Source organism: Schizosaccharomyces japonicus, assembly GCF_000149845.2.
Source record: "Schizosaccharomyces japonicus yFS275 unplaced genomic scaffold supercont5.3, whole genome shotgun sequence".
Classification (NCBI taxonomy): Eukaryota; Fungi; Ascomycota; class Schizosaccharomycetes; order Schizosaccharomycetales; family Schizosaccharomycetaceae; genus Schizosaccharomyces; species Schizosaccharomyces japonicus.
In genome coordinates this window covers 1,517,004-1,541,949 of record NW_011627862.1, presented here as the reverse complement: position 1 = coordinate 1,541,949, position 24,946 = coordinate 1,517,004, and the positions used below count along the sequence as shown (strand labels likewise).

At 44.7% G+C, this 24,946-nt stretch overlaps 13 protein-coding genes across 13 annotated transcripts; 4 read left to right on the top strand and 9 right to left on the bottom strand.

Annotated features, from left to right (window-relative positions):
• Nucleotides 1-1,001: 1,001 nt before the first annotated feature.
• On the bottom strand, nt 1,002-1,772 carry SJAG_01396 (hypothetical protein; the record flags this gene model as incomplete). Its single annotated transcript, XM_002172609.2, has 2 exons — nt 1,002-1,682; nt 1,749-1,772. 2 exons carry the CDS (start codon nt 1,770-1,772, stop codon nt 1,002-1,004), a joined length of 705 nt encoding a protein of 234 aa, XP_002172645.2.
• Nucleotides 1,773-2,050: 278 nt separating this feature from the next.
• On the top strand, nt 2,051-3,485 carry SJAG_01395 (hypothetical protein). Its single transcript, XM_002172608.2, has one exon. The coding sequence runs from the start codon at nt 2,583-2,585 to the stop codon at nt 2,952-2,954; it is 372 nt and encodes a 123-aa protein (XP_002172644.1). The 5' UTR covers nt 2,051-2,582; the 3' UTR covers nt 2,955-3,485.
• A 248-nt stretch (nt 3,486-3,733) lies between these two features.
• On the top strand, nt 3,734-8,388 carry SJAG_05229 (calcium channel Cch1; the record flags this gene model as incomplete). Its single annotated transcript, XM_002172607.2, has 3 exons — nt 3,734-4,631; nt 4,880-6,217; nt 6,323-8,388. 3 exons carry the CDS (start codon nt 3,734-3,736, stop codon nt 8,386-8,388), a joined length of 4,302 nt encoding a protein of 1,433 aa, XP_002172643.2.
• Nucleotides 8,389-8,415: 27 nt separating this feature from the next.
• SJAG_01392 (F-box protein Pof5) lies at nt 8,416-10,128 on the bottom strand. The gene has a single exon (XM_002172606.2). It carries the CDS (start codon nt 9,664-9,666, stop codon nt 8,620-8,622), a length of 1,047 nt encoding a protein of 348 aa, XP_002172642.1. The 5' UTR covers nt 9,667-10,128; the 3' UTR covers nt 8,416-8,619.
• Nucleotides 10,129-10,286: 158 nt separating this feature from the next.
• SJAG_01391 (ribosome export GTPase) lies at nt 10,287-12,436 on the bottom strand. The gene is made up of 2 exons (XM_002172605.2): nt 11,505-12,436; nt 10,287-11,194 (listed from the first exon to the last, which is right to left on the bottom strand). Exons 1-2 carry the CDS (start codon nt 12,294-12,296, stop codon nt 10,427-10,429), a joined length of 1,560 nt encoding a protein of 519 aa, XP_002172641.2. The 5' UTR covers nt 12,297-12,436; the 3' UTR covers nt 10,287-10,426.
• Nucleotides 12,437-12,744: 308 nt separating this feature from the next.
• Nucleotides 12,745-13,681, bottom strand: SJAG_01390 (DUF814 domain-containing protein; the record flags this gene model as incomplete). Its single annotated transcript, XM_002172604.2, has 5 exons — nt 13,446-13,681; nt 13,263-13,389; nt 13,103-13,206; nt 12,917-13,066; nt 12,745-12,873 (listed from the first exon to the last, which is right to left on the bottom strand). The coding sequence occupies exons 2-5, from the start codon at nt 13,333-13,335 to the stop codon at nt 12,745-12,747; spliced, it is 456 nt and encodes a 151-aa protein (XP_002172640.2). The 5' UTR covers nt 13,336-13,389; nt 13,446-13,681.
• Nucleotides 13,682-13,859: 178 nt separating this feature from the next.
• Nucleotides 13,860-14,717, top strand: SJAG_01389 (oligosaccharyltransferase epsilon subunit). The gene is made up of 2 exons (XM_002172603.2): nt 13,860-14,236; nt 14,308-14,717. Exons 1-2 carry the CDS (start codon nt 13,950-13,952, stop codon nt 14,372-14,374), a joined length of 354 nt encoding a protein of 117 aa, XP_002172639.1. The 5' UTR covers nt 13,860-13,949; the 3' UTR covers nt 14,375-14,717.
• SJAG_01388 (cell polarity factor Rax2) lies at nt 14,427-18,213 on the bottom strand. Its single transcript, XM_002172602.2, has one exon. The coding sequence runs from the start codon at nt 18,057-18,059 to the stop codon at nt 14,604-14,606; it is 3,456 nt and encodes a 1,151-aa protein (XP_002172638.2). The 5' UTR covers nt 18,060-18,213; the 3' UTR covers nt 14,427-14,603.
• A 142-nt stretch (nt 18,214-18,355) lies between these two features.
• SJAG_01387 (40S ribosomal protein S13) lies at nt 18,356-19,243 on the bottom strand. The gene is made up of 4 exons (XM_002172601.2): nt 19,011-19,243; nt 18,914-18,946; nt 18,790-18,836; nt 18,356-18,742 (listed from the first exon to the last, which is right to left on the bottom strand). The coding sequence occupies exons 1-4, from the start codon at nt 19,210-19,212 to the stop codon at nt 18,569-18,571; spliced, it is 456 nt and encodes a 151-aa protein (XP_002172637.1). The 5' UTR covers nt 19,213-19,243; the 3' UTR covers nt 18,356-18,568.
• Nucleotides 19,244-19,336: 93 nt separating this feature from the next.
• SJAG_01386 (two-component GAP Cdc16) lies at nt 19,337-20,384 on the bottom strand (the record flags this gene model as incomplete). The annotated part of the gene is made up of 4 exons (XM_002172600.1): nt 19,337-19,493; nt 19,537-19,684; nt 19,740-19,830; nt 19,884-20,384. The coding sequence occupies 4 exons, from the start codon at nt 20,382-20,384 to the stop codon at nt 19,337-19,339; spliced, it is 897 nt and encodes a 298-aa protein (XP_002172636.1).
• A 344-nt stretch (nt 20,385-20,728) lies between these two features.
• On the top strand, nt 20,729-21,486 carry SJAG_01385 (NuA4 histone acetyltransferase complex subunit). Its single transcript, XM_002172599.2, has 2 exons — nt 20,729-20,875; nt 20,981-21,486. Exons 1-2 carry the CDS (start codon nt 20,843-20,845, stop codon nt 21,398-21,400), a joined length of 453 nt encoding a protein of 150 aa, XP_002172635.1. The 5' UTR covers nt 20,729-20,842; the 3' UTR covers nt 21,401-21,486.
• SJAG_01384 (ARP2/3 actin-organizing complex subunit Arc34) lies at nt 20,877-22,905 on the bottom strand. Its single transcript, XM_002172598.2, has 2 exons — nt 22,549-22,905; nt 20,877-22,512 (listed from the first exon to the last, which is right to left on the bottom strand). Exons 1-2 carry the CDS (start codon nt 22,608-22,610, stop codon nt 21,615-21,617), a joined length of 960 nt encoding a protein of 319 aa, XP_002172634.1. The 5' UTR covers nt 22,611-22,905; the 3' UTR covers nt 20,877-21,614.
• On the bottom strand, nt 22,871-24,526 carry SJAG_01383 (pyridoxine-pyridoxal-pyridoxamine kinase). The gene is made up of 5 exons (XM_002172597.2): nt 24,134-24,526; nt 23,983-24,091; nt 23,731-23,919; nt 23,552-23,669; nt 22,871-23,495 (listed from the first exon to the last, which is right to left on the bottom strand). The coding sequence occupies exons 1-5, from the start codon at nt 24,161-24,163 to the stop codon at nt 23,009-23,011; spliced, it is 933 nt and encodes a 310-aa protein (XP_002172633.1). The 5' UTR covers nt 24,164-24,526; the 3' UTR covers nt 22,871-23,008.
• Nucleotides 24,527-24,946: the final 420 nt, after the last annotated feature.

Here is a 24,946-nt window from a genome sequence, read left to right as displayed (position 1 = left end):
CACTCGTAACGGCCATGCGCAGCAGCCCCAATTATCAGGAGCTGCGGGGTCCCGTCGACTATTCACGACACGGTCTCACTCGGAACACGCTCGCTGGCCCTGGACGCATCACCGTGCCCCCACTGGCCTTTTTTGACCCCACCACCTCCCAGGTGGTGGCCATCGCCCATGTGGGGGACGGTGTTTGCAGGGACGGCAGCCTGAGCAAGCAGATCGAGCCAAGCAGCGGACGCGCCGATCATGCCCGGACGATCCATCCCGGACTTGTTGCGACGTAAGTAGCGAGCGGGAGCGAGTTTGAGTGGCCCGCACTGCACTGCCCTCCAGCACGTTTTGGCGGTTACCACGTCCGCGCTCCCCTTCACTAAACCCCGCATTTCGCTAACCCCGCAGCTTAATGGACGAAGGACTGGCCATGAGTGTACGTGCGCGAGTGCGTGCTCAGTTGAGCTGACATACAGAGCTTTCTCGTGTTCCCAAACCGAATTGGCGTCACGGCATCACTGGATCTGTCGTTTCCCGAGAGCGCGCAGGCGAACCGCTTCTATCTGCTCAAGACAAAGGCCACATGGCAAAAAGGCCGCAAAGCTCAGATTCACGGCGAGGCTTTTGAGTTGGATGATAGGGGCGAACAAGCCGCCTGTGTCGCCATTGCCGACGCGTTGTTTGGTAAGTCAAACGAGACCGCTGCTGACCGCGGCTGACCGAAGGGAGGCCGTGGGACGGGCGCGGGACGGGCGCGGTGCCTCCGTCTACTATGCGCGGTACCGCCGCGCGTATTCAGCGCCCTTCTCCCGGTCAGCTGTCTCCTCCACTCATCACCCACCTCCCCCACTCGCCCTCCGCGGCGGTTGTGGACCCTTGTGCCCCCACTAACCCCACAGTCGAACCTCGTTACGCCAAATACCTCAAGCACCTTGTGCGGTGGAAGAGCTAAAGCCGTCGACTCGGTCGTCGCCGACTCGGTCACCGCGTAAACAAAGAGCCGCCTCTACCGCCCTCTACCGCCCTCCACCGCCCCTACTGCCCCCCTCTGCCGCCTCCTCTCCTTGTTCCTCCTCTGCCTCCCTCCGGTCCCTGCACCACCCAAGTTTCGCATTTCGCTCTTCTTGCTGCATCACCCCATGGGCCAGTGTCTTTCGGGCGCCCCACATCTGAAGCACTGCTGTCGCCCAATCGAGCAGACACAGCACAACACATTGAACAGTGACATCGGCGTCGACGACGCCAGCGAGAGCGCGAGCACGGCCAGATTCGACGCCAAAACGAGCTCTGAGGCCGGCGTCCGTGTCCAGGTCGACGCCTGCGCGGGGACTTCGGCGGAGGCGACCCCGAGCCATCACTCCGACATCCCGGACAACCCCGTCACTCCGGAGCCGAGCTCGGAGGCGTTGAAGACCGAAGAGGTCGCCGATGCCGCCGAAATCGTCTCCGACGTCACCGACGTCACCGCACTCGTCGTCATACGCTCGGCCGCAGATGACCGAGACTACACCGTTCGTGTCGACCCGGACGCACCGCTCGACGACTGCAGGGCTGCTTTGGACGCGGCGGGTCTCCCTGCGTCGCGTCGCCTTTTTCTTCTCGGCAAGCCGCTTCGCTGGGCTCAGAGCCTCAGCAGCCAGGGCTGGAAAGACCCGCTCGTGCTCCAGGCTTTTTAACCACGATATGTCTATTCGTCCCTTCCTTCGTCAGCGAGCCTCCTCGCTTTTCTCGGCTCTCTTTGTTTTTAGCTAACTACCACGCACGGCACTGCATGCAATAATATTCATAATCACTGTAATAAGATTCGCTTAGCTTTGTGTGGGGCTCTCCCGCCGGGCAGGTGCAGGAAAAGCTGCGGGGGCGGGGTTGTGGGGCTCATGGAATGTCCAGTGGGGTGCTGTGGGGCTGGTGCTAAACCCCACACTATCCCACAAAGCCCCACTCTGCCGCCACATAGGCAGGCGGGGTCTATCCCCAGTCTACAGAGCCCTGCAGGCTTTGTGGAGGCCTGTGGAGGCCAACTGACGTTCTATCGTTTTGTGCTGTGGCTTAGTTTGTTGTTTCTCACGGCTCTGTGTTCTTATATCGCCTAAAACGACAAATCTGCGCTGCATCTAGCTCCTTCTTGCGCTATTCCTCCACACCTCTGCCCATCCACCACTACCTCCAAAAGCCGAACGAAACGTACGCTGTCAGTCCGCCTCCCTCCGCTTCGGTTGGCCTCGTTTACCGTCTCTGTCTCTTTTTCGAATTTTGTTTTCTCGGATTTCCTGGATCTCTGTTTCCCTGTTGATCTCGTCGTCAGAGCAAAAAGGAACCAGCTCTCTCCCCCATACTCAAACTTTTTGTCATTCATTCCTTCCTTCCTTCATTACTTCCTGTTCCTACGCCTGTTCCTTCCACTCTCTTACATACAAATACACACACATTCTCTCTCTCACTCTCTCACACACACTCACACACACTCTCTCACTCTCTCTCTTTTCTCCCCTCTAAAACCTCCTTCCTCTCCATGTTTTCTCCGCGTCTCTCTCCTTCTTTTGTGATTTAATTTTGCTGTTTTCGTCTTTTTCCTTCATTTCTTCATTTCCTCGCTCATGGCTCGTCCATACATGCACAACGATGATGAATCTACAAACTCTATTCCTCTCCGCGACCTGCGTCCTCCTGCTCGAAATTCACAACAATCCACCGTTGGTATCCACACAGACGTTGATGTCGAAACCGACGTCGACGTTCACTCGCCTTTCCTTGATCCAGCGAGTCCCGACCTGAGTGAACAGGATATCAACAGCAGAGTCCTCGATCCCAGCGACTTTCCGGGAATCCATCAACTCGATGGACTTGGCACGCTCGATGACATAGACGCCGGGAGCGCCGCTCAGCACGAGCCCGGTCTGAAGCTTCCTCTACTCCTCGCTCGTCCTCGCCCGTTGCGGCTCTTCCCACGTCGGGCAATGAGCGGATGACAGACACTCCAGAGTCCATGCAAACCACAGAGAACCCGTTTCTTTCATACCATGCACGTCAACGGTCATCCACCAGTTTCGCCGACAACGAGGCCCTTCTCACTCATTCCCTGGGCATAGACGCTTCCCAAGGGAAGCAGACCCCTCCTCCTACCACCTCATTCACCTCATCTACGCCTTCCGCTTTCCACAAGTCCGACTCTGCACATAGATCCAAATACGCCTCTTCTGCAGCCTATTCCAAGCGACGTCTCAAATTCTCTCAGTTTCGTGCCATACTTTCCGTTCTCTTCGCCGAATTCTACACCTCTGTGGTGCGCGTTGTCAACAGCCCTTATACCAGTAAACAGTATCCCGAGCATATTTCCCGCCCGGGCACTAAACAATGCCGAAAGATTTTCTCTTCGCCGGTGTTCAATCTTACCATTTTTTTCCTCCTCGTTCACCATGCTATCGTCCTTGCATGTCGTACAAGCAGTATGCCAGGAGCCCTCAAGGCTATTGACCTTACAATCTTTGTTATTTTCCTTTTCTACACCCTTGAGATGATTCTCAAGATTTACGTTTTTGGCTTCCTTTTCGAAGAAACACCCTCCTCAGGCTTTTTCAAAAGCCTTAAAACAAAGCATCATACTTTTCGCTATGCATTTCTGCGACACTCTTGGAATCGTCTTGACTTTGTTGCCATTCTATCGTACTGGTTGTCACTTGCGCTGCACAAGTATAGAAGCACTAGTGATATATTGGCGGCTGTGTCGTGTCTGCGTCTGATTCGTCTTTTGAATCTGACTCGCAGCACTTCGTCCATCCTTGAAAGTTTAAAAAAGTCCTCCAACTTGTTCTTGCATGTCGTCTCCTTCATTGGGTTCTTCGGCTCGCTTTTTGCTGTGCTTGGTGTCCGCTTTTTTCAAAACTCTTTAAAACGTCAGTGTATATACCTTGGCCCCGATAACTCTCAAAGGATCGCTACCGGTCAGTTGTGCGGAGGCTATTGGAGCAATGGCGAGAAACAATCACATCTTCTCGAAAGCGGCCTGTCTTCCAATAGCAAGGTGCGTGGGTACATATGTCCTGAATACAGCGTGTGTCAGGAATACGAAAATCCAAACAGCGGCACTATCAGCTTCGATAATTTCTTGCATTCCCTTGAACTCATTTTTGTTATCATGAGTTCCAACACCTTTACCGATATTATGTACGACGTGATGGAAGCCGACTACTTTGTCTCGTGTTTGTTTTTCGTCTGCGCTACGTTTCTTCTTACCTTCTGGCTCATGTATCTCGTCGTTGCCGTTGTGACCACTTCATTTATGATCTTGCGCAGTCCAGCTCAGTCGACCAACGAACATGGTGTTTTTGATAATTTTTTTCGAACCCCTCGAATTAAATACAATGCTTGTCGCGTTTATTTAATGTGGTCTGAATTTTTTTGGGTCGGCCTGATTGTAGTTCACAATATTGTTTATGCTACACGTGGTTATTCAACCGAGAAGAATCTGCACGCATACTATGTGTTTGATTTCGTGGTGTTCATGCTGCTGATACTCGAGGTCATTATTCGTTTCTTCGTCACCTTGCCTTACTGGCGAGATTTTTTCCGCAGCAAGCGCAACTTGATTGATGTTGTCCTTGCTATGGCAAACACTGTTATGTTATTGCCCAAAAACTGGAAGAGTGGTATGTATCCGGCTGGCTTGCGATCTTCTCAATCGCCCAGCTCTATCGCTTCGTCCTCATTATTCCTTCTATGAAGAAGACTGCCATCAAGCTTTTCTCTAATCTTGGGGAATTGCTCAACCTTATGCTTTTCTTGTTGATCGCTTTACTTATCGCCTCTGTATTTGCTGCTCGTTTATTCAAAAACTTTGAGACTGGCACCGGTGACGAACAGTTTTCTTTTGATAATACATACGCTTCGTTCTTAGGTATATATCAAGTCTTTTCTTCAGAAAATTGGACGGAGATAATGTACGCGTTGCAGGCGAGTATGAAAGATACTCATCTTGGTTGGATTCCAGTGGTTTTTTTTACGGCTTGGTTCATCTTTTCAAACAATATTGTTTTGAGTATGTTCGTTGGTATTATTTCACAGAACTTTGGTTGTTCAGAGAACTTAAAATTGCGACAACTCAAAATGTATATGGCACGGTTGTTGAGAAACCACAATCCTTTCCAGGCATCGCTTACGCTGAAAGCATTGCTGAAGACAAGCGTCAGTCGATCGGCAAAAGAAGGTGAGACCGATGTTAATTGGGTTGCTAAAGAAAATGTGATTCATGGCTTCTTGCATGAGACGGCATCCATGAATGATCACGACTCATTGAAAACGACGTCTACCGTGAACTCTAGCTCATCGCCATGGGTTAAAATCACTGCTTGGTTTACACAGATTAAGGAGATGCTGTTTAAAGATGATCCTTTTTCTCAATCTTATTTCAAGAAAGTCATTGGATATAGATGGGAAAAGGACATGAATTTGCGTACAGCGACAAAGGATATGGCAGCCGCTAATGCCTTCATTCGTATTAAGCAGACTGAGTTTCTGAAAAACAATCCGAGTTACAATGATGTCCTTTGGTTATACAAACCCAGAAATAAGCTGCGTAGGTTCTGTCAGCGTCTTGTGGAGCCGGGTGCTAACACACGTTATGACGGTGTTGACCCAAATCCATGGGTTTACCGTATTTTTCAAGGTATTATTTACGCATGTATTATTTCTGATGTTGTTATTGCATGTATTACAACCCCCATTTATGAGAGTGAGTACTATGCGAAAAAGGATGTTAAGATTGCATGGTTTGTCTGGACAGAAATTGCTTTCGCCATAGTCTTCTCCTTAGAGGCTGCAATAAAAATCACTGCAGATGGATTTTCACATACACCAAATGCGTATTTGAGAAACACCTGGAACTGTATCGATCTTTTCGTTCTGTTAACTTTGTGGATTAATCTCTTTGCAACATTGACAAATCGGGGAGCTCTCTCCCGCGCTTTTCGGGCGTTTAAGGCCTTGCGTGTTTTACGACTCGTAAACTTAACACCAACATCGCAACAGACTTTTCATGACGTTTTGATTAGTGGTTTTGTGAAAATTGCAACTGCAGCTCTGGTTTCCGTGAGTCTTCTTGTACCGTTCGCCTTATGGGCCAAAGGTATCTTCGGTGGTTTGCTGTACTCCTGTACTGACGGAGATGTTATGAATAAGGGCGATTGCATAAATGAGTTTACTTCATCTCCTAGCGAATGGACTATTTTGGCCCCCCGTGTCTGGAAAATCCTGACGATTGAACTTTGACTCGTTCATCGATCACTGCTCATTCTCTTTGAAATTGTTTCGTTGGAGGGTTGGATTGATGTAATGAGATCAGTAATGAATATATCTGGAGCTGATTCGCAACCAAAAGCCAATGCTCAACCTGGAAATGCAATGTTCTTTGTTGTGTTTAACTTGATCTCGACAATTTATATTTTGACCCTGTTCATTGCTATCATCATTAACAATTACACAGAACGTACTGGTTCTGCATACTACACTCCAGAGCAAAGGGCATGGCTTGAAATGAAAAGGCTCATTAGCCAGACGAAACCTACAACACGACCGCTGATCCGGCCGGACGGTATACGTGGTTACTGTTATGACTTCTCGGTTGACAAACATGGTAAATGGAGACATTGCTTCACAGCCATATATCTTTTCCATTTCTTCATGCTAATGACCATTTTTTATCCATCTCCAATCAGTTTTACATACGTTCGGAATGCAATATTTCTTGTTCTGTCATTCCTCTATGTTGTAAACATAGTTGTTAAAGTCGTCGGTCTATCATTCTATCATTATGTCAGCAGCCTATGGAATTTGTTCGACGTTCTTATTACCTGTGGTAATATTGCCTGCAACATTGCTGTTATGTTTCGCTACTCGGATAAATCTATTCTTCAGTTGCAAACGATTATGTTGGTTGCCGTAACATTCCATTTAATTCCTCGGTTTGATAGCTTCGATCAGTTGTTTAAAACTGTTGTTGCAGGTCTTCCATCAATACTTTCTCTTATTTCAACCTGGTTTGTGTTGTTCATTACGTTTGCTATTGCTTTCAACCAAATTTTTGGTTTGACTAGAATTGGAGAAAATGGAGGCGTTAATAAAAACTTCCGAAATATCCGCAACTCGTTAGTTTTGTTATTCATTATGACATGTGGTGAAGGTTGGAATAGCATCATGCACGATTACACAGTTTCATTCCCTAATTGTGTGAATGCATCAGATTTCTATGCCTCGGATTGCGGTAGCAAGCCTTGGTCCTACACGCTTTTTATTTCTTGGAATGTTCTGTCGATGTACATCTTCGTAAATATGTTCATTACTGTTGTGTATGAAAACTTCTCATATGTCTACAGTCATTCTTCAAAGATTAAGGATTTGAAACGCTCGGATATTCGTGAGTTTAAGGATAAATGGGCACCTTATGACACAAAGGTAACAGGACTCATGCATAAGCGTCATGTTGGAAAGTTCCTTTCATCGTTGCGGGGTGCCTTTGAATGCAGAATTTACAGAAATGAGCACACTGTCCGAAACTTGCTTTTGCAAGCAGAACTTCCTAAGTTAAACACTGCATTTTCAAATGTGGATGATGATACTGTGGATCGGTATGACTACAAGAAGTTATTTGAGTTGATCTCAACAATCGACAAAAACACTATAGCGAAGAGGAGGAACGTGTACAATGCTCTATACACAGAAATTATGAGGCTTCCTGGTGAGTACGTTGGCTTTACTGACATGTTTATGTTGGTTGTTCTACACGTTGTAGTAGATCATAAGCAAGCTCTTACTATTGGTGATTTCCTCCGAAGGGCGTATGTTCTTGTGAAGCTTGACGAAGCAATAAGCCTGGAAAAACTCACCAATATTATTAAGACTATCAAATGTCGACAAGCATTTTTGGAATACTTGGAGTCTGTTCGTCGTGTTCGTTTGAACCCCTTCCTCTCAAGTGAGGATGTTGCCGCCATGCCTTCTGATCCTAATGGCCTGAATGCTGAAAGTCGCCAACGCATTTACGATGCTGATAGTATTATTTCGAACAGCATGGTCTCACTTCCGCTAACAGAGCACTCTCAATATTCGTCAATTTCACTCAACGATCCTGCTGGAGGGTCTGAACTTCTCGAAGCGGATCAATATGAAGCCCAACGGAAACCAAGCTCTACATTCTTGACTGTTCCTGGCGAGACAGCTAGTCGGAGACCATCCATTTCAACTGCTATCCTTCGCGGCAGTTCACGTCGCCAATCACAAACGAGTGCAGAAATTGAAGCGTCATTCGGTGAAGCCGGCTTTGGAGCAGACACGAATTTGGACGTTTCAAGAAGTACGGAGACCATTTCGCGTATGGTGCATCGCATTGATGATTACTTGGATAAGACGTAAATTCATTTTTTGTTTGCCATCAATGGCCTACTTTTGCTGAGGTTTTCATTGTTTTAAACACCCCCAAACACACGTTCTCATTAGTCTATTGTTTTTTATTTATACTTATACATACGTCCTCATAGATATTTTTCATCCATTGCATCTTAAACAGTGTACATGTCATCAGAACTATTGGCATAGTTGTTGAGAAGTAAGCCTCCTTCGGTATGCTGAACAAGATTAGAAGTATTACTGAAAAGCTACGAAAGCTTCACCGCCTTGGTCGTTCATGAGCTCGACCAAATCCTGAACTTCATCTGACTGTTCACGCCAACCGAGCTGGATAGACCATCGTAATCGTTTCAGAGATTGTAACTTTTCATCGACAAGAGCTGAAGACAGGTTGTCTGGTTTTAAAAGCTCTATACCACTTATAAGATTTCCCGAAAACGTTAGGTCAAGAATCTCCAGTCCGTGACCCTCTTCCGGGATGGCACTTATAAAATCCGACGTTATGTAATTGACAGATATGCTAAGCTTTTTTAAATTGGGGCATAGTAAAAGAACAGAATCGAGACCCCTTCTTGATAACTGTGGCATGGGAAACGAAATCGAGAGTGAAGAAAGCTGGTGGCCTATGCGAGACAAGAACATGAGAATTCCCGTATCAGTAACAAAAGGACAATGTGAGATGCCAAGTCGGCGTATGGATGATGGAAATAAGGATTCAGAAAGAAATTCGTCTGTGAAGCCACCGGACAAAGAGACGCTTTTTAGCGAAGTAGGCCAGCAGTTTATACTCCGCATGGAGACCTGAGATATTGGAGGGAAAATAATAGAATGTAATTTTTTCAAATCCTTGACACCCTCGAATAAATAAAAAAGGTCGGCTTTTAGAGTAAGTACTGACAAATCCAAGATTTCCAATTTAGTGCATTGTGACAAGGCACGAAAGGCGGTAAACCCGATACCAGACTGTGGAGAGTAGAAGGAGATTAAGTTTTTGGAACACAAACGAAGCATTCGAGACGTCATGCTCGCCTTAGCCGTGTAGGTTGCATTGACTAAATTTAAATGATGCACAAAAATGCCGTAGGGCCTGTGAGTAATTGCATAAAAGAAGCTCGCATAATTTCGAGCGTTAATTTTTGGATAATAATAAATGACACGAAGACCTGCATAATATGCAGCTTTGCAAATCCGAAGCAGCTGTCCATAGTTCTTCTCTTGCTTTGTACCATTGACATCTAAAAAGCAGAATATTCGAAGCCAAATCTCTGAAGGAAAGTTGACCATAGCGAATTATAGTAAGATTCACACATAGTACAAAAAGGAGGAGAAGGTGTAAGTTTCCTTTCTAGTTTCCCTTATTAATAGAAGAAAAATATAGACCGTATATGAAGAAAGACAATTGTCTACCAAATAATAATATAGATGACTCTGACTCGTTTTCACTAAAAAAAACGTTTTAACAACACTCCGTACGGTTTCTCACGGCGACGGTTTTCTCTAATGTCAGAAAAATTACCTCTTCTCCGAACAAAAAGTGCAATTGGTTCTAAAATTGTCTATAATACACTTTGTTCATTTAAAACAAAAAGTATGTCAAAAAATGCCAAAAAACCGCACGAAAAACAGCCAATACACCACGGTTTTATATACAAAAAGAAGCCGTTTTCGTAGATTCACCAAGTCTACGTCCAATTCGCAGCGCAATGGTTCTGGAGAGATTTACTGACGTGAAGTCAGCAATAGGTGAAACACACCATGGAGGAGATACAAGCGCACTTACGAGGAACTTTATTCACCGTAGGATGCAATGAACAAAGTACACACACTCTGCTCCCTCACGCCCAACTCTTCAGCACTAACTTCAAACCTTTCAACACTTCTCCAATACATAACCATCACACTAGTTAAAAGAGAATAATAAAACCTGTTATTAATATACATCATTAACGCGCCGTCATTGACAGCAAACTGAAACAGAAAACCAGCAATGAAACCCTTTCATATCCAAAAAACCGAAAGAACAAAAGCATAAAGACAAAAACACTCATTCCTTGACTTCGACCGCCGCTGCGCTTGCCGCAGCAGCAGAAGCTGAACCGTCGTCATCTTCACCAATGCCAGTCCATTCTTCTTCCGAAGCTTGACTCTCTGATGAAGGCTCCTGCTCTTCAGTAACCTCCTCTGACTCACGAGCAGGTTCGGCAGACGACAGGCCCTTCGGACCAACGAACCAGGGAATCTTTCCACGCATAAAATCGTTCAAGACCATCTTAGCGACGGCGGCTTCGTCGGCCTCACCACCCTTCAGCAAACGGCCACCCTTTTTGGCGAGCATAGATAAGAACTCGTTGGAATCGGACCAGCCAGATATTTCGTAAGTACGCTCCAAATGGGCTTGCTTACACCGACTAAGCACGACCGGGATGTACGCCTCAGGGTTACTAACGTTCTCCACACGGACGACACCCTTGAGAAGAAGATCGGCATCCGAATCGGATGCACTGGGAGGAACAATACCAGGACAGTCAATCAAGAAGATGCGCTTCATTAAAGAAACATACTGCCAAACCTTGGTCTCACCGGGAATAGGGGCAACCGTGCAAACCTTCTTTTTCCGAAGAGTGTTGATCACACTGGACTTGCCGGCGTTGGGATAGCCAATCAAGCCAACTGAGATCTGCTTCTTATCCGAATGCAGAGACGAGAACTGTCTGAGTAACTGGATGAGGGAACCCTTTCCAAAAGGATTCGTAATGGAAGCGTGAAAGGCGATCGTGGGATACTCCTTTCCAAGAATTTTAGTCCAAGCAGCCTAAAAAAGTTAGTAAAAAAGGTTCTGAGAAAACGGAAAGGGAATGGGGTGTGCGTTTCGATACTAAGATCATTTCGGAAAAATGTTCACGAGGAACTAGAAATGATCAACTCAAATGAAACAGAAAGCACAGTCCTCGACAGGAGCCAGAACGGCCCTGCAAAAATTGAGGACTGTACTTCTACTCTCCCAAAGTTGTAACAGGCAGAGTTCCATGGGTAGAGTGCCATAAAGACACGGAACAAGTCTTGACTTAACAGTGGGATGCGCATAGCGCAATGAACGGAAGGGAAAGGGACAATAAACTTACCGCGATGGACGTAGGAACAAGATCAATCTTGTTTAAAACAAGCACCATATGTTTGTGGGGAGCTTCTCTCTTGAGATATTTTTCAACCGAGCGACAACGAGTACCCATGGGATCACGAGCATCCAGAACCTGCAGGAGGACATCACTAGAGTCAATGACCTTATACAGCTCGTTCCAAATGCGTCGAGACTGACCCTTGCTGAAGATAGCATCGCGAACAGCGGTAGAAACACCGTTGTAGGCGTCCTGGTTCATCATAAACCGCTCTTCTTCCTTTTCTTCGTATGCCGTCTGTTTATCCGTAGAACCAGCTACGAGTTCATCGATGGAACTAAAGGCCAATTTGGGACGTTTCCTCCGGGCACCAGGTCCGAACGTCTTGTCGTAAGGTTCAGAGTCAATGACGCGGACTTTAGGGATTGTGGAGTTTTCTTGCAACAAAGACATGGGGATCTTGTTGCGCTTGAGAAGAATTTGATAGGGATCATTCTCAGCTTGACCCAACGCCTCTCGAAATTGGGTAAGGGCATCCTGCGAGATTACGCGTGTATTGTTGAACCAGCGACGGTCTGGTTGAACGCGAGCTTTCGGGACCTCTTTCGACTGAAAAGCAGCATCCTTGACAATTTTTCCGGCAGCATCGTACTTTGCTTTTCCGCTCCGGTACATATTCACCTTGGCAACATCTTTGGCATCACGGTAAAAGTTTTCACCTTTCACGCGAAGGTTGCCAGGCTTCTTATTCACACCCTCACGGGTGATCCGGTTCTTCTCTTTTTTAAAGGTACCCATGACCAAGGAACAAAATGCTAAAAGAACGAAGTTTTCTTCGCTCGTCCGTCCCCACGATATAAAAGTGGTTGGCGGAGGATAAGTTCTCGAATACACGCACAGAATTTATAGCAAAAAAAAAGGCACCACCACGAATTTGTGGGGGTTGTATGTGGGATAGGTTGCTGCAGAAATAGAAATTTAACAGGAAGTAGGCTTGGTTCGGGATACGGCCGATTGGTGAAATGTCACTCTGGCGTTCCGTACGAGACACCGAGTATTGTGGTTTGTACTACCAATAGAACGGTACAGCAATTATAGTATCTGTTCTCTGTACCAGCTTCTCGACCGATTATACCCGGTAACTAAGTAGTAACTAGGTAGTAAATAGTTATAAATTTTTTCATTTAATGTGTTTACAATTTCCGTTTTTATTTTTCTTCTATTGCTTAAAACAAGACGCTAAACCTTACATAAAGTCGTCCTCATCCCAGCCAGTGCTTCGCATGTTTTCCTCGTTAAACAAATCATCGTAGGCATGTTTGTAAGCGTCGGAGGCAGCCTTACGTTCCTTCGCAATTGCTTCTTCTTCCTTGGCCTAAAATGTCAGTGGGAGTTTCAGTGAATTGTCAGTTACAAACCTTTTTGATGGCCTCGGCTTTGGCCTTTCGCTTCTTCTCACTGTCATAAGCAATTTGCTCGGCCATGAGGTCGGGAAACTTTTCAACACGAGTTTTCATCAAACGATTAATGATGGCATTCTCGCGAGCAGCGACATGGACTCGTTTTACCTATGCGTAAGCAACTAGCCGAATGGATGCATTTACCAGTTGTGGATTTTTAAACGAGACTTGACCGACCGCCATGTCGCCGGTCTTCTTCAAGTTTGCCCAAGGGGTATAGATAATAACCACGTTTTTCATTTTGTTTCCTAAGATGGTCAGCAGTTGAGCAGGTCGAAGCAGTATTGATCTTTCAGCTCTATACCCTGAATAGAGTTCGCCTTTGTCAATTGAGCACAATCAATCAAAACATCTTCGGGAATTGCCGTCCAGTCCATTCCAATAGGTAGCCGGGCGTAAACGTGAGCAGAGGAAAGTTTGTCTACGTGAAACTTTTTGTTGTCAGACCAGCTGATCAAGTGATACGAGCAATATTCCTTTTTCATACCCTTCACCGGTCAGTCCCTATGAAAAAACACCATTTCCGAGCACACTGTATAACTTCAATCATCATCAATCCTTTTTCAATCCCATCCCTAATGAGATAATGGTCTTGTTCATCAATGTCCAAGGAAGGAGACTTGCGCATGGTTCCCTTTTTCGTTGAGAACACCCACAAAACTCAATGAGAAGCAACTGTGCAACGGTCTATTCTTACCAAACATCTTCGGTGACACCACATTTAATGAGATCCTCGTCTTCAACTTGGTTAGATACTTGTATTCCGTTGTATTTTTTCCTTACTCTCTTCCTTGTGCTTTCCCATATAAAGTGAAATGGGAGGATTGTGACGAACACTCGTAAAGTAGTAAACCATTGCAACTAGGAGATTCTAAAGCCCAAAACAAAAAAAAACACGAGGATTCTCCTGGTTCAAAAACCTGCACTTTCTGGAAGGCTTTTGGCAGACGGATTTCTGTCCTTCCCCTCCACCATATTTAGAGAGTTCACCATGGAGAAAAGTACGAGCTTCCAAGGAGCCTTGTCTACCTTGTTCAACGTGTATGCGAAGAAGACAGATCCTTTTATTAAGCTGTTGGACGTGTTTTTGGTGTTCCTCGTCTTCATCGGCGTTGTCCAATTTGGATATGTTGTCTTAGTCGGTACATACCCATTCAATTCTTTTCTCTCTGGTTTCATCGCTGCCGTTGGTCAATTCGTTCTCACTGTGAGTTTTCGTTCGCAATTGATTGAGTCCTCGGATCCCAAGCTTGCCAAGTCTGCATTTTCGTCGAAAAGGTTCGTAGCCGGGTTTGTCAGCCTGAGCACAACGACAGTCCTTTGTTTTAATGTTGCTAACTATTTCACAGAGCTTTCTTGGAGTACTGTATCTCTAGTCTTGTGTTCCACTTTTTTGTCGTTAATTTCCTTGGATAAAGGAAACTTCAGAAAGTTTGACAAAGCTAAAGTTGAGGAGCTGAACCTGTTATGTTCTGCTACACTAGCTCTCTTATGGACAATCCTTACCTCTGTAACGCTGCATGAATAAAATGATTTCTTTGTCTTGATGCAATGAATGCTTATATTATCTTACAAATTATGAAAGAGTATGAAGATGAATGAGGGTATCTTAAATAGTTTGGGTAAAAGAGCAAGCCTCCGCCGTTTAGAGAGCCTTCTTTTCTTCGACTTTGGAGCCTTCTTGTTTGAAGATTAGATCCTTTAACTTGTCCAGAATGATTCCAGACCATATAATTAGAAACATAGTGCCCATGCTTGAAGCCAGTGACACCATAATAATATACTGCTTATTCATGTACTTTACAAGGGTGGGTGTCTTGGTCTGTACTTGAATAGCCAGGACACTTGTGTCTGGTATGGCAATCCGACGTAAGGAGCCTGGAGTCCCGTATTTGTCCACGGTACGCAAAAGGGAGTACCATTTTTGATTGCGGTAGTAAGCCAAGGAGGAAACGGAACCATCACTAAATGTGAGATTTCCAAGAGCAAGAAGAAGTTTCTCGTCGGAGAATTTAGGCAGGATGTAATCAGCCTTCAGGTACATCAGCTTTTCGACGACAGAGGCATTAAGTAATAAGTTAGAAGATATATCAGTGGTAGAGTTTTCACTATACGATACGAAATAGCGTGAGGCATTCTGTTGACCCAGACCATATGCAATAAATGCGTTGTTCGAAGTATCGTTTTGAGCCGCTGTTATTGTAGCAATATGAGTTGGGGGTCCTCGCAAACTTTCTGCGAGTGAAGGCGTTGACCATACATGACTCGTAAAGTTATAGACTTGAAGATGCGAGGTCGAACCATTCAAAGTGAATGTTCCCCCTGCTAGAACTACTTTATCCTGCTCCAACCAAACCAAGCTCGTTATATTCGATTTCGTAAACGGGTTATCCAGGCTTTCCCACGAAGAACTGGTCAAATTGAGAACGCAAATATCACGACATTGGCTAGTGCTCTCAGTGACGTTTCCAGCAATAAGCATAGAAGTTGTATCATTGAACGCTAAATGAGTATTCACATCCCCTGACAACGTGCTGATCAAAGAGGAATAATCAAAAGAGCCCTCAATTAAATCGTAAAGTGCCATGCCCCTTTGCGTCTGTGTAGTGCTATTAACAATGTTGCCAAATATAAAAAGAGTATAGTTTAGCGAACACACGTCTGAAATGTTGCTTGCTTTGTCAATGCCAATGGAAGTTGTCATGGTTAGATTTTTCTCACCAATCAAAAAGGCAATATTAGATATGTTAGTGTCTGTTGCAAAATGTCCTGCAATAACAAGTGGTGATCCTCCGCTGAAAGGATATGCAGCGGACAACAATTGTGAGCCGGGCGAGAGCGATTTCTGGAAATCGCCCACTAAAGACTTTGACTGAACGTTTTTTGAAGTGCCAATAAGTCCATAAGATACGTTGGGCATAAATTCGGTGAGCGATCCAACTAACAACTGTTCGTCGCCGAGAGTGTTAAGATTATGAATGTCGCCAGAAAAGTAGTAGCCCAAATCTGCAGGACGAAGCCAAACGTTTGATGAAGAGTTCCAAACAGCAAACCCATTCGCCAAAATATTGACCCCATCTGCGTTAACCACATTTGTGAAATTACCAGAAAAAGCCAAAAGCATTTCTTCTTGTCCATTCACTGCGAGAGTCAATGGCTGAATGCTTGTAACTGCCCCATTTGCACCTTGACCCAAAGACTGCCAAGAGGAGTTTTGCAGGTTATAGCTAGCGGCATACTTCAAGGAAACTTTGCCATCCGACGACGATGTAAATTCACCGCCAACGTACAAGACGTTGTTTGCGGAGTATGCCGTATGAACTGCTGCATTCAAACCTCCGTTGGAGATAGAGTCAAGACTAAGATTAGGATGCAGAGCGAGAATAGAATGATCCTTCGAGTTAAAGCGGCCAGCAAGGAACAATAGTTCGTCACTGCAACCGATACATGTTGAAAGATCGGTTATGCTTGCACCTTGAGTAATGTTTTGCGAGGAAACATCAGACAGTGTGTAAATGCCGTGTGAAGAACCGGATTGCAAAAATGCCAGACCACCCGGCGTGCCCACCCAATCGTGAAGCTCAAACTTCATAGCCATAGTTGTCACCATTCTGTCGGGATCTAAAGCTGTGACGGCAACCCAAGGTTTGAAGCCAGTGCTCATTCCTTGCATATAACCAGTGTAGACAGGGACATATCCATCAGACTTTGTCTCGAGTGAAATGACGCTATGGACAGGTTGCTGACCACTGGCATAGTACACGTCAACAGCGACCCGTGAGCGATTCTTGCAAGATCCATCATTAAGGCATGAAGGGACGTAATAGCTCACCGATGTGTTTACGGAATACGTAATGTTCGGGAAAAAAGAAACGGTGCTGTTGGAATCCGAACTGCTGGTGACATAGTATGGATAAGTAGACGAGTTGACGGAAGTCCAGTCACCATCGATTGCCGTATAAGATGTAACAGCATCGGAATCACAATTGTCGTCATTCAGATCATTGTCGGCATAAACGATAATATCCTCCTGAAAGAACGTCATGCCTCCAATTTCAATCATAGAGGTAGCATTGTTTGAGAAGGAAGCCGTGAAGGCGGCTGAAGACACAGACTGCGCCAGATAAAAGTCCTGATACCATGCCGTCGAGGTTTGATTGACAGGGCATGCGATAGAGCAGTTCTTCCAGGCATTCGAGGAGTCATCCAAGTATGACAAGGTTACGGGTGAGGTACCACTACTAGCGGTAAGTTGAAGTGTGGTAGGACGATTGAGACCAGAAGAAGAGAAAAAGATGCGCAAACGAGAAGGAGTGAATGGGTAGGTGAAAGATGCCCGCATGGAAGCTGAGGATGTGTTTGACAAAATCCAGCGGTAGGAAGGTTCGGTTAAGTCACAGGAAAGCGCAGAGATATTATGCCAGTAGGAAGAGCTTGTATACGCAGTTGCGGAGGTGAGTGTCGTTTCAACCAGCTGTTCCGGATTCGATTTTGTGTATGGTGATAAACGAGTGAAATTGCCGCCGACAACTATGTAACCGTTCTGCCAGGAACGCAGGGAGGTGACTTCGCCGTTTACAGTTGCGACAAAAGAGTAAGAACTATTCGAGGGGAGTCCTTTCCATTCGTAAATGTTTGAGACTGCATTTTTGACACTGTAATCCACGGCATAAATGGACTGGTGCGTTTCGTCACAGAAAAAGGAGACGGCCGAGTCATTAGTGTCATCAAGCTTAAGTAGTGTTGTAGCATTTGAACGCACGTAAAAGGAATACGAAGCTTTAACGCCATTTAAAATTCCATAAAAGGGAATTACAAAGTCAGAGTTGTTCAACGACAACCCACAGTCAAAATACTCGCCGTTTTTACCAAAATTGTATGTCAAAAAAGATCCGTCCGATGATTGTTTCAGCAATCGTCGATGTGTGCTGGGCGTGAAGGACGAATTGTCTGTAATCCATTCGTATGCAATAAAATCACCAACCAATGCAGACGATAAGTTGCTGGACGTGGATGCAACACATCTACAACAGAATAAAAAAACAAAAACGAGGATTCGGTACAAAGGACACGAGGAGACGTACCGGTGCATCGCTAACATGCAATCACAAAAAAAATGAATTTATTCGCATAAGAGCCAAGAAGAGTCGATGCCAAAAATGTAAGTTAGTATTTCATCAAGGGCAAACCCCGCTTATGCTAAGGAATTGCTTATGCACCTAGTATGGAATGACTATTGAAGCGGTGAGGCTCTGCATACGTCCGAGACGGATTTGACTTCCGCACGAGTAGTCACGTGGGAAATAAACCGGCGGGGGATCGGCACCACTCCAAACCCCAACAGAGGCTATTGCAAGCGAGCCAATCAGAATAGAAAGCTTAAGTCGCAAACTACTTATACGCGAACAGTAAAAGACAACTGAATAAACGGCGCACACAAGCCCATAAAAACAAACCAAGTCGTCAGGACACTCACAGGTGGCTACTGGGTCATTATCATGTTTTGGTAAATTTTGTTTGTTGTACTACAGTGGAAACCCGAATTTCCACTTTCGTACAGCCCTACGCTGTACGATATACAACGAGTACTCTCACTATCTAACACGCCGCTTAAGCAACCAAAGCAGAAGCAGTGGCAGACTCGTACTTCCAGGTGGGAGGAAGAGCTCCAGCCTTCTTGTAGTAACGAGCAAGACGATGAATACGAGACTCAATGAGAATCAAGCGGAACTTGGAGTCCTTGTCCTTACGATTGCGCTCCAAGTGCTTGCGGACCGAAACAGCCTGCAAGAGGTTAGTACGCATCATCACAACACGCAGTAAACACGTACCTTCTTAATAAGGTTGTAAAGGTCCTCGGGAATTTCGGGGGCGAGACCTATCTCTCTGTCAGCACACAGAACCAAACAGAGGCATATGTTTGTGTAACTCAATACACAAGCCGCGGGAGCATACCGTTGGCCTTGAGGATACGCATGATCTTCTGACCTGCTTCAGTTAGCAAATGAAAAAAAACAGATGTAATGCTCCTAGAGCTTTAGTTTCCACGTACCAGTAATGAAACGGACTTGGGGAACACCGTGAGAATCACGGAGGGTGACACCAATCTGGGAAGGGGACATGCCCTTCTTCGAGAACTTGATGATTTGCTCAACAACAGCCTCGGCATCAGCCTTGCACCAGGAAGGGGGCTGACGAACATAAGGGAGAGCGGAGGAAGCGATACCCTTGCCTTTGCTGTGCATACGACCCATCTTGTTTAATTTTCGTTAAGTTCAAAGTACCGAGAAAAGTGATAGGAAACGCGCAGGTTCACCTCGTCCCCACTGATCCATTTGTGGTAGTGTGACTGTTTTTTATTAAGGAATAATAAGGTTTTCATAAGCGATCGATGACGACACCAACATCGGGGTCCCAGCAATGACGTACTAGCAAGTCGAAGAGGTCTCTGGGAATTTTGGTAATAAGAAGAACAGTAAGACGAATCACGTCCTTGGCATTCAGCGGCGGAAATTTCCGCAGGAGCTTCATGGGTCTAGAAGCAAGAGGTTAGCAGGAATTCAACCGGTACATCGTACTTTGGATGACTAATAAGTTCGTCGCGAATGACCAGTAGCTGAGCGATAACACAAAGAACATTTAAATGGACGCCGTAAGCAAAAAGGAAGTCCCAAAGTTTCAAAACCTCTGACAGTGGAGCAGTACATGCGCTCAGCGTAAGAATTGCTGTAAACGTATTAGTATCAATGAGAAGAGTGCGCTGGCGGTATCAGTAGCGTACATGGGAATGCATAGAGTTTGGCAGGAAGGCCTTTACTGATGAGATAAGCGTAGAGTTTGGTGTCCAAAAGTTCTAGACACTTGTCCAAGAGCTAAAATTCAAGGCTAATTAGCTGGAACTGGTCGCTGCCGATAATACTCGTACCTTCAATCCTCGGTGAACACCATCCAAATTCGGCACCACGTAGAGAGGGCATTCGTGTTGGAGAAGCTTTTCGAACATGTAGTATGATTGGCTTTCACTTTTACACACGTACAAGAAGGGTGCGGCAAGTACATTCATTCCTTGGACATACGTAGTTCCCTTCTTCCAAACATACACATTCAAAACGCGGGAAAGGGAAGACTGGGAAACACGTGTATGGAAAAAGGTATCGGTGACGAGTGTACGTGAAACATCGTTGCGAATTTTCTCAGCAAGCGGTGAAGGACCTTGACGCACGTATCGTATATACTCCTCACTACTTTTGGGTCTTGAATGAAGAAATATGCTCCAAATGTATGCTCTGGTAGTGGATGTACCGTCTGTTTCTGCTTCTACCTGCTCCAGCATAACGTCCCGTCGCAATGTTGAGATAGCATTTTGCTGATCTTCCTTAGACTTTGGTCGCAAGCTTAATAAATGCTTATAGCCGACTTTTCCCATTAGTTAGAGAAGTACGATATCGCAGAATTCCGTAGAGAAATCCACAAAAAACCTGCAACGCGTTTTCCACTTGTCATTCAACGCGACAGTGCAACAAAAAGGTAATTACAAATGATCAAGAATAGCGGACCACGTAACTCGGATGCTGTATTGTTTCTGTCAAGCAATATAAATAAGAAAAAGGCAAACTATGTTAAGTAGCAGAAAACGCGTTAGACAACTCGTTACCTCGTTTACACTGGCCTAAGAAAGCTTCGGCCTGGTCCTGCTACGGGTGGAGCATTATGTCATAGATCAGATAACACACTCTAAATTTACGTCGTGATAACTCTAAAAACACTACACCAAAAAGCGGGTGGAAAAACAAAGCCAAGGCCGGAGGCGGTCCTTCAAACAGGAAGAGAGGGAGGGTATACGAAAAGAGTTCTGTTTCTTAAGAAGCTCTTGAAGAATACGGTATGACCTCTGAAACTTCGGAATCAAAAATAAAAGTACGTGAAGCTTTAGTAATGAGAGTTTTATTTTGAAATAGAAAATTGGATTGATTCATCGTTACATTCACCAAGAATCGTTACGCTAATATCCGACTGTAATAGGAACCCGAAAATTCGTTAAGTTATTACGAAAAATGTAAAAAAGAGCTGCACGAACTGATGGAAAAAAAAATAGAATTGGAATCGTCGTTATTGGGCATAGAAGATTCCATCTACAAGCTCGAGGGAACGTATCTCGAGAGCACTGCGAGAACGGGAAATATCGTTCATGGTTTTGATGGGTTGCTCAAGTCCACAACATCCAACAACTTGAGACGAAGAAATGAATTTCACGAGTCTGACAGACTATTTTCGTTGTCCTCTAGCACAGCAGGTGTCAAGGGCACGCAGATGTTTTCACGATTGTACACTGACGAGGATGGAGACGAAAACACTTCATCGAGCAACCGACGCCGCAAAAGGAAGTCGGCCGACCATAACGCATATGATCATAAACGAAGATTGACGTTCCGAGACGCATAGAGCAATGACATTTGGACAAGTCTTCATACGACAGCTAATGTGTGTGCCGAATTGGTGTGTGACAAAAAAGTGTAGAATAAGCGCGTGTTTAGATACGATGATGGCATGCACAGTGCACGAATTGCCTGAAGGAATGAGTAGTTGGTGCCGAACTTAGAGTGTAGGGCAGTGGACGTAGGAATAACGGACATAACATGGAAAGACAAAAATGATTCTAGACGCGAACAAACGAACGACCAGAAGCTGTCTTCTTCTCCGTCTCAACATCGGGCTTGGCACGGTTCAACACCTTTTGGAAGTCGGCAACACGCTTGCGCATGCGTTGATGCATGTAAGACTTGGAGGCTTTGATGTGGTAGTGAAGAGTATTGCGGAATACTTGAATGTGAGAAATGCAGGCTTCACGCACTTGAGGAGTAAAATGGCGTTGGAAAAGCACGAACGTAACGTATCCGATGTCGTCTTCGCCTTTGCTAATGTCGGGAACATCACGGACTTCCAAAGGAGGTTCCTTGTAAGAGAACAACACTTGGGGTGCAGTTTGAATGGCAGGACGGCGACGAGCATCAACAAACTCTTGCAAGAAGACCTTTCCAAACACACGGTCGGTCTCCTCACGGAATTTGGTGGAAAAGACGATAGTAACCCGATCGTGTTCAGGCAAAATAACAATGGTCTCCTCCGCACGGTAGTGGATAGCCATAATGTTATTCTTTCTAGATTCGGCATCAATCAATTGTGCGTTGTCAGGCGTTTGAGCGACAGCTGCAGCAAGTTCTTCCTGCTTAGCGAAAGCACGATGAAAAGGTGCAGCAAGAGCATTACGCTTCAGCATGGAAACGTCAAATGCCAACTTTTGACGCTCTTCAATGGACTCGGGGAGGTTCTCGAGGTCAATAAGGATACTGAAATTGTAACCAGACTCAGCGGGTGTTTGAACATAGGATCCGTAAGTAGCATTTAACAGCTCGCCACTGCCGTACTGCTCCAATTCAGCAAAACACTTCATAAACAAACTGACGACAATCTTCGTCTTTGTCTCTGGCGTCGAAACATGGAATAGGACCCCGTCAAAATCCGTAACGACTTGATCGATGCCAACGGGCGTAGGACTATTGTTAGCGTTCAATTCCTAATAAATGAAGTACCTCGACAAGCGCTCCGTCAATAGTTCATAAAGGAAAATGTTATTGTAATCCAAATTCAGCATATTGAATATTTCGTGGTTGGTGAAGGAAAGGTTCCGGCGGGCATGTACGCGACTCAAGTCCTAAACCTAAACTAAGCAAAAGGAGGCATTGAGGAATACTTATATGGCTTCATAACCTCTCATTCTCTTAACAATGTATATGTTAATCGATTTTTTTGTTTTTCTAAATTTTGTAACATAAATTGTTGACAAAGGCGTCATGACGAGCATGAACAATACTCTTCATAAACGTTGATGACTATATACGGAATGCAATACTACTTTTATTAATGATTCATAACGTTCCTTTTCCGAGGAGTATGCAATGAATGGCAGAAATGCAATTACTAATTTTATAAACATAATGAAAAATTAACTGTTTATTAAGAAAAACCAAGAAAAATGTATTAAGTTACTTCCTACTCAAGATGATAAGGAATCGGCTTAAAGGTGTGAGGCGGATTTTTAAGTTCATTTTGGCATTGTATTAAGCAAAGCTCTGTCTCAGATGGATGAACACCCTTCAATCCCAAGGCCTTCATTCTTTCAGCTGTGTACCGAATGACAGCGTGAACAGAAGACAGAGCCTTGGCAGTGCTTGTAGCCAAAAATAAGCCTTCGTGATTTTCCCTCTTAGGATCACCCATGTAGGATGCAAGCAAGGCAGTTAGTAAGTCACCCGTGCCTCGAAAGAGACCCTTGATGATGGGGACTTTAAAGGAATATGCCTCGAAATGCTGATCGTTTTCGGAGTAAGAACACAGTGTGTACAAGCTTCCCTCCTTTTCGGAATCACTGGTTGTGAACGAAGTGATGACGACAAACTTCATTTTATAGAGTCGATGCAGAGTCTTGGCACATTGAGCGGCGGAATCAAGGGATGTGATTTTGACATCGGCCAAAATCCTACATTAGTTTCCGTTAGACAAGTTAACAACGAGAAAATCTTCACCAAAACATACTCTGCTTCAAATGCGTTCGGAGTGATAAGGTCTGCATACGGAAGCATCTCCTTGTAAATTGGGATCACATCCTGCTCGACATAAAGTTTTCCATTGTCTCCCATCACCGGATCAAGGACTAACCGTCGCGTTAGTTACAGTGCTTAATTTGTAATCTGCTAATGCAAAAAAAAAAGTACCCCAAAATGTGTCAGGTTTAGATTGTTTCACCTGTTTTGCAGTATCAAAAATGACTTGTACACCCAGTTTTCCACGAGCATATCCAGTTAACAAGCAATCAAATCCACTAGGATTTGCTTTCGCAATTCCTGTGTACAAGTCGGCTATTTGATCGGGCTCAACTTTTCTGCCATAAACAACCGGATAGCCTAATTGTTTCTTTGTTTAGCACAAGTTCTCCTTCCCTGTAACTGAAACTGCACTTCGTATACCTGCATGAGTTGAAAGTTCGACGGTTGGAATAACATCGACATCCCAACCTAACAACTGCAAAGGAAACGTAGCTGAGCGACTTCCAACATATCCGTGGCAGACAGAAGACTATTTGATCAACGTTAATAGTTGGAATGGCAAAAAACTAACCTGAATGCACAATAAACGTTTCGTAGTCATCTTAATGGCGGAGGATCAGAGCTAAGTCCAATGTGAATTGATATATTCATCCATTCTGATAATATCAAGAAAAGTTCCAGATAGAACGCACTCTCGCTATATCCTAGTGAAAACTGAGTTATTTTTGAGGCTGTTGTTCTAAAAAAACTGAATCGTATCTGTGGATATCTCTGTGCGCCGAGAAACTATTTATGGATGTAACCATGTACAGTCGTGTCACTTATAGTAAGCCGTTGTGAATGGTTCCCTCCTTCTATTGATAGTACAGTATTTTTGGAGACTTTCTATATATTACTTCATCCAATTCATATAAAATACTTTCCTCTACGAGTTTTATGAAGTTTGAAAGTGTCATTTAGAGTTGTATAATGCTCATGTGTGGTATAATTATTAGGGGAATGGAATTGCTTAGACATTAAATATTCATAACAATTAATTTATTGCTTGCATAGTTTGCTGCCCGTAAAACTGTTTGGTCTATTACGGATTCAGACTCAGAAACCACGTTCTCTTATCAACAAAATGTTAATTGAAACCATAGTCTTGTAAGACATACCGATATTTTGAATCCAACCATAAACGGCACCGACCGTCTTTTCTAGCATGTGACCATTATTCAATTACTTCAAACTAGTACGAGTACGATCGTAGTCTCTAAAAATATGATCTAACTACTTGTTGCTTTTAAAGTCTACTGACAAACTCCTTTAAATGTATACTACTCCTGGTAAAGAGACACAAAGAACCAAATCTGCTCATGCAATTACCATTTGTAAGTAACAC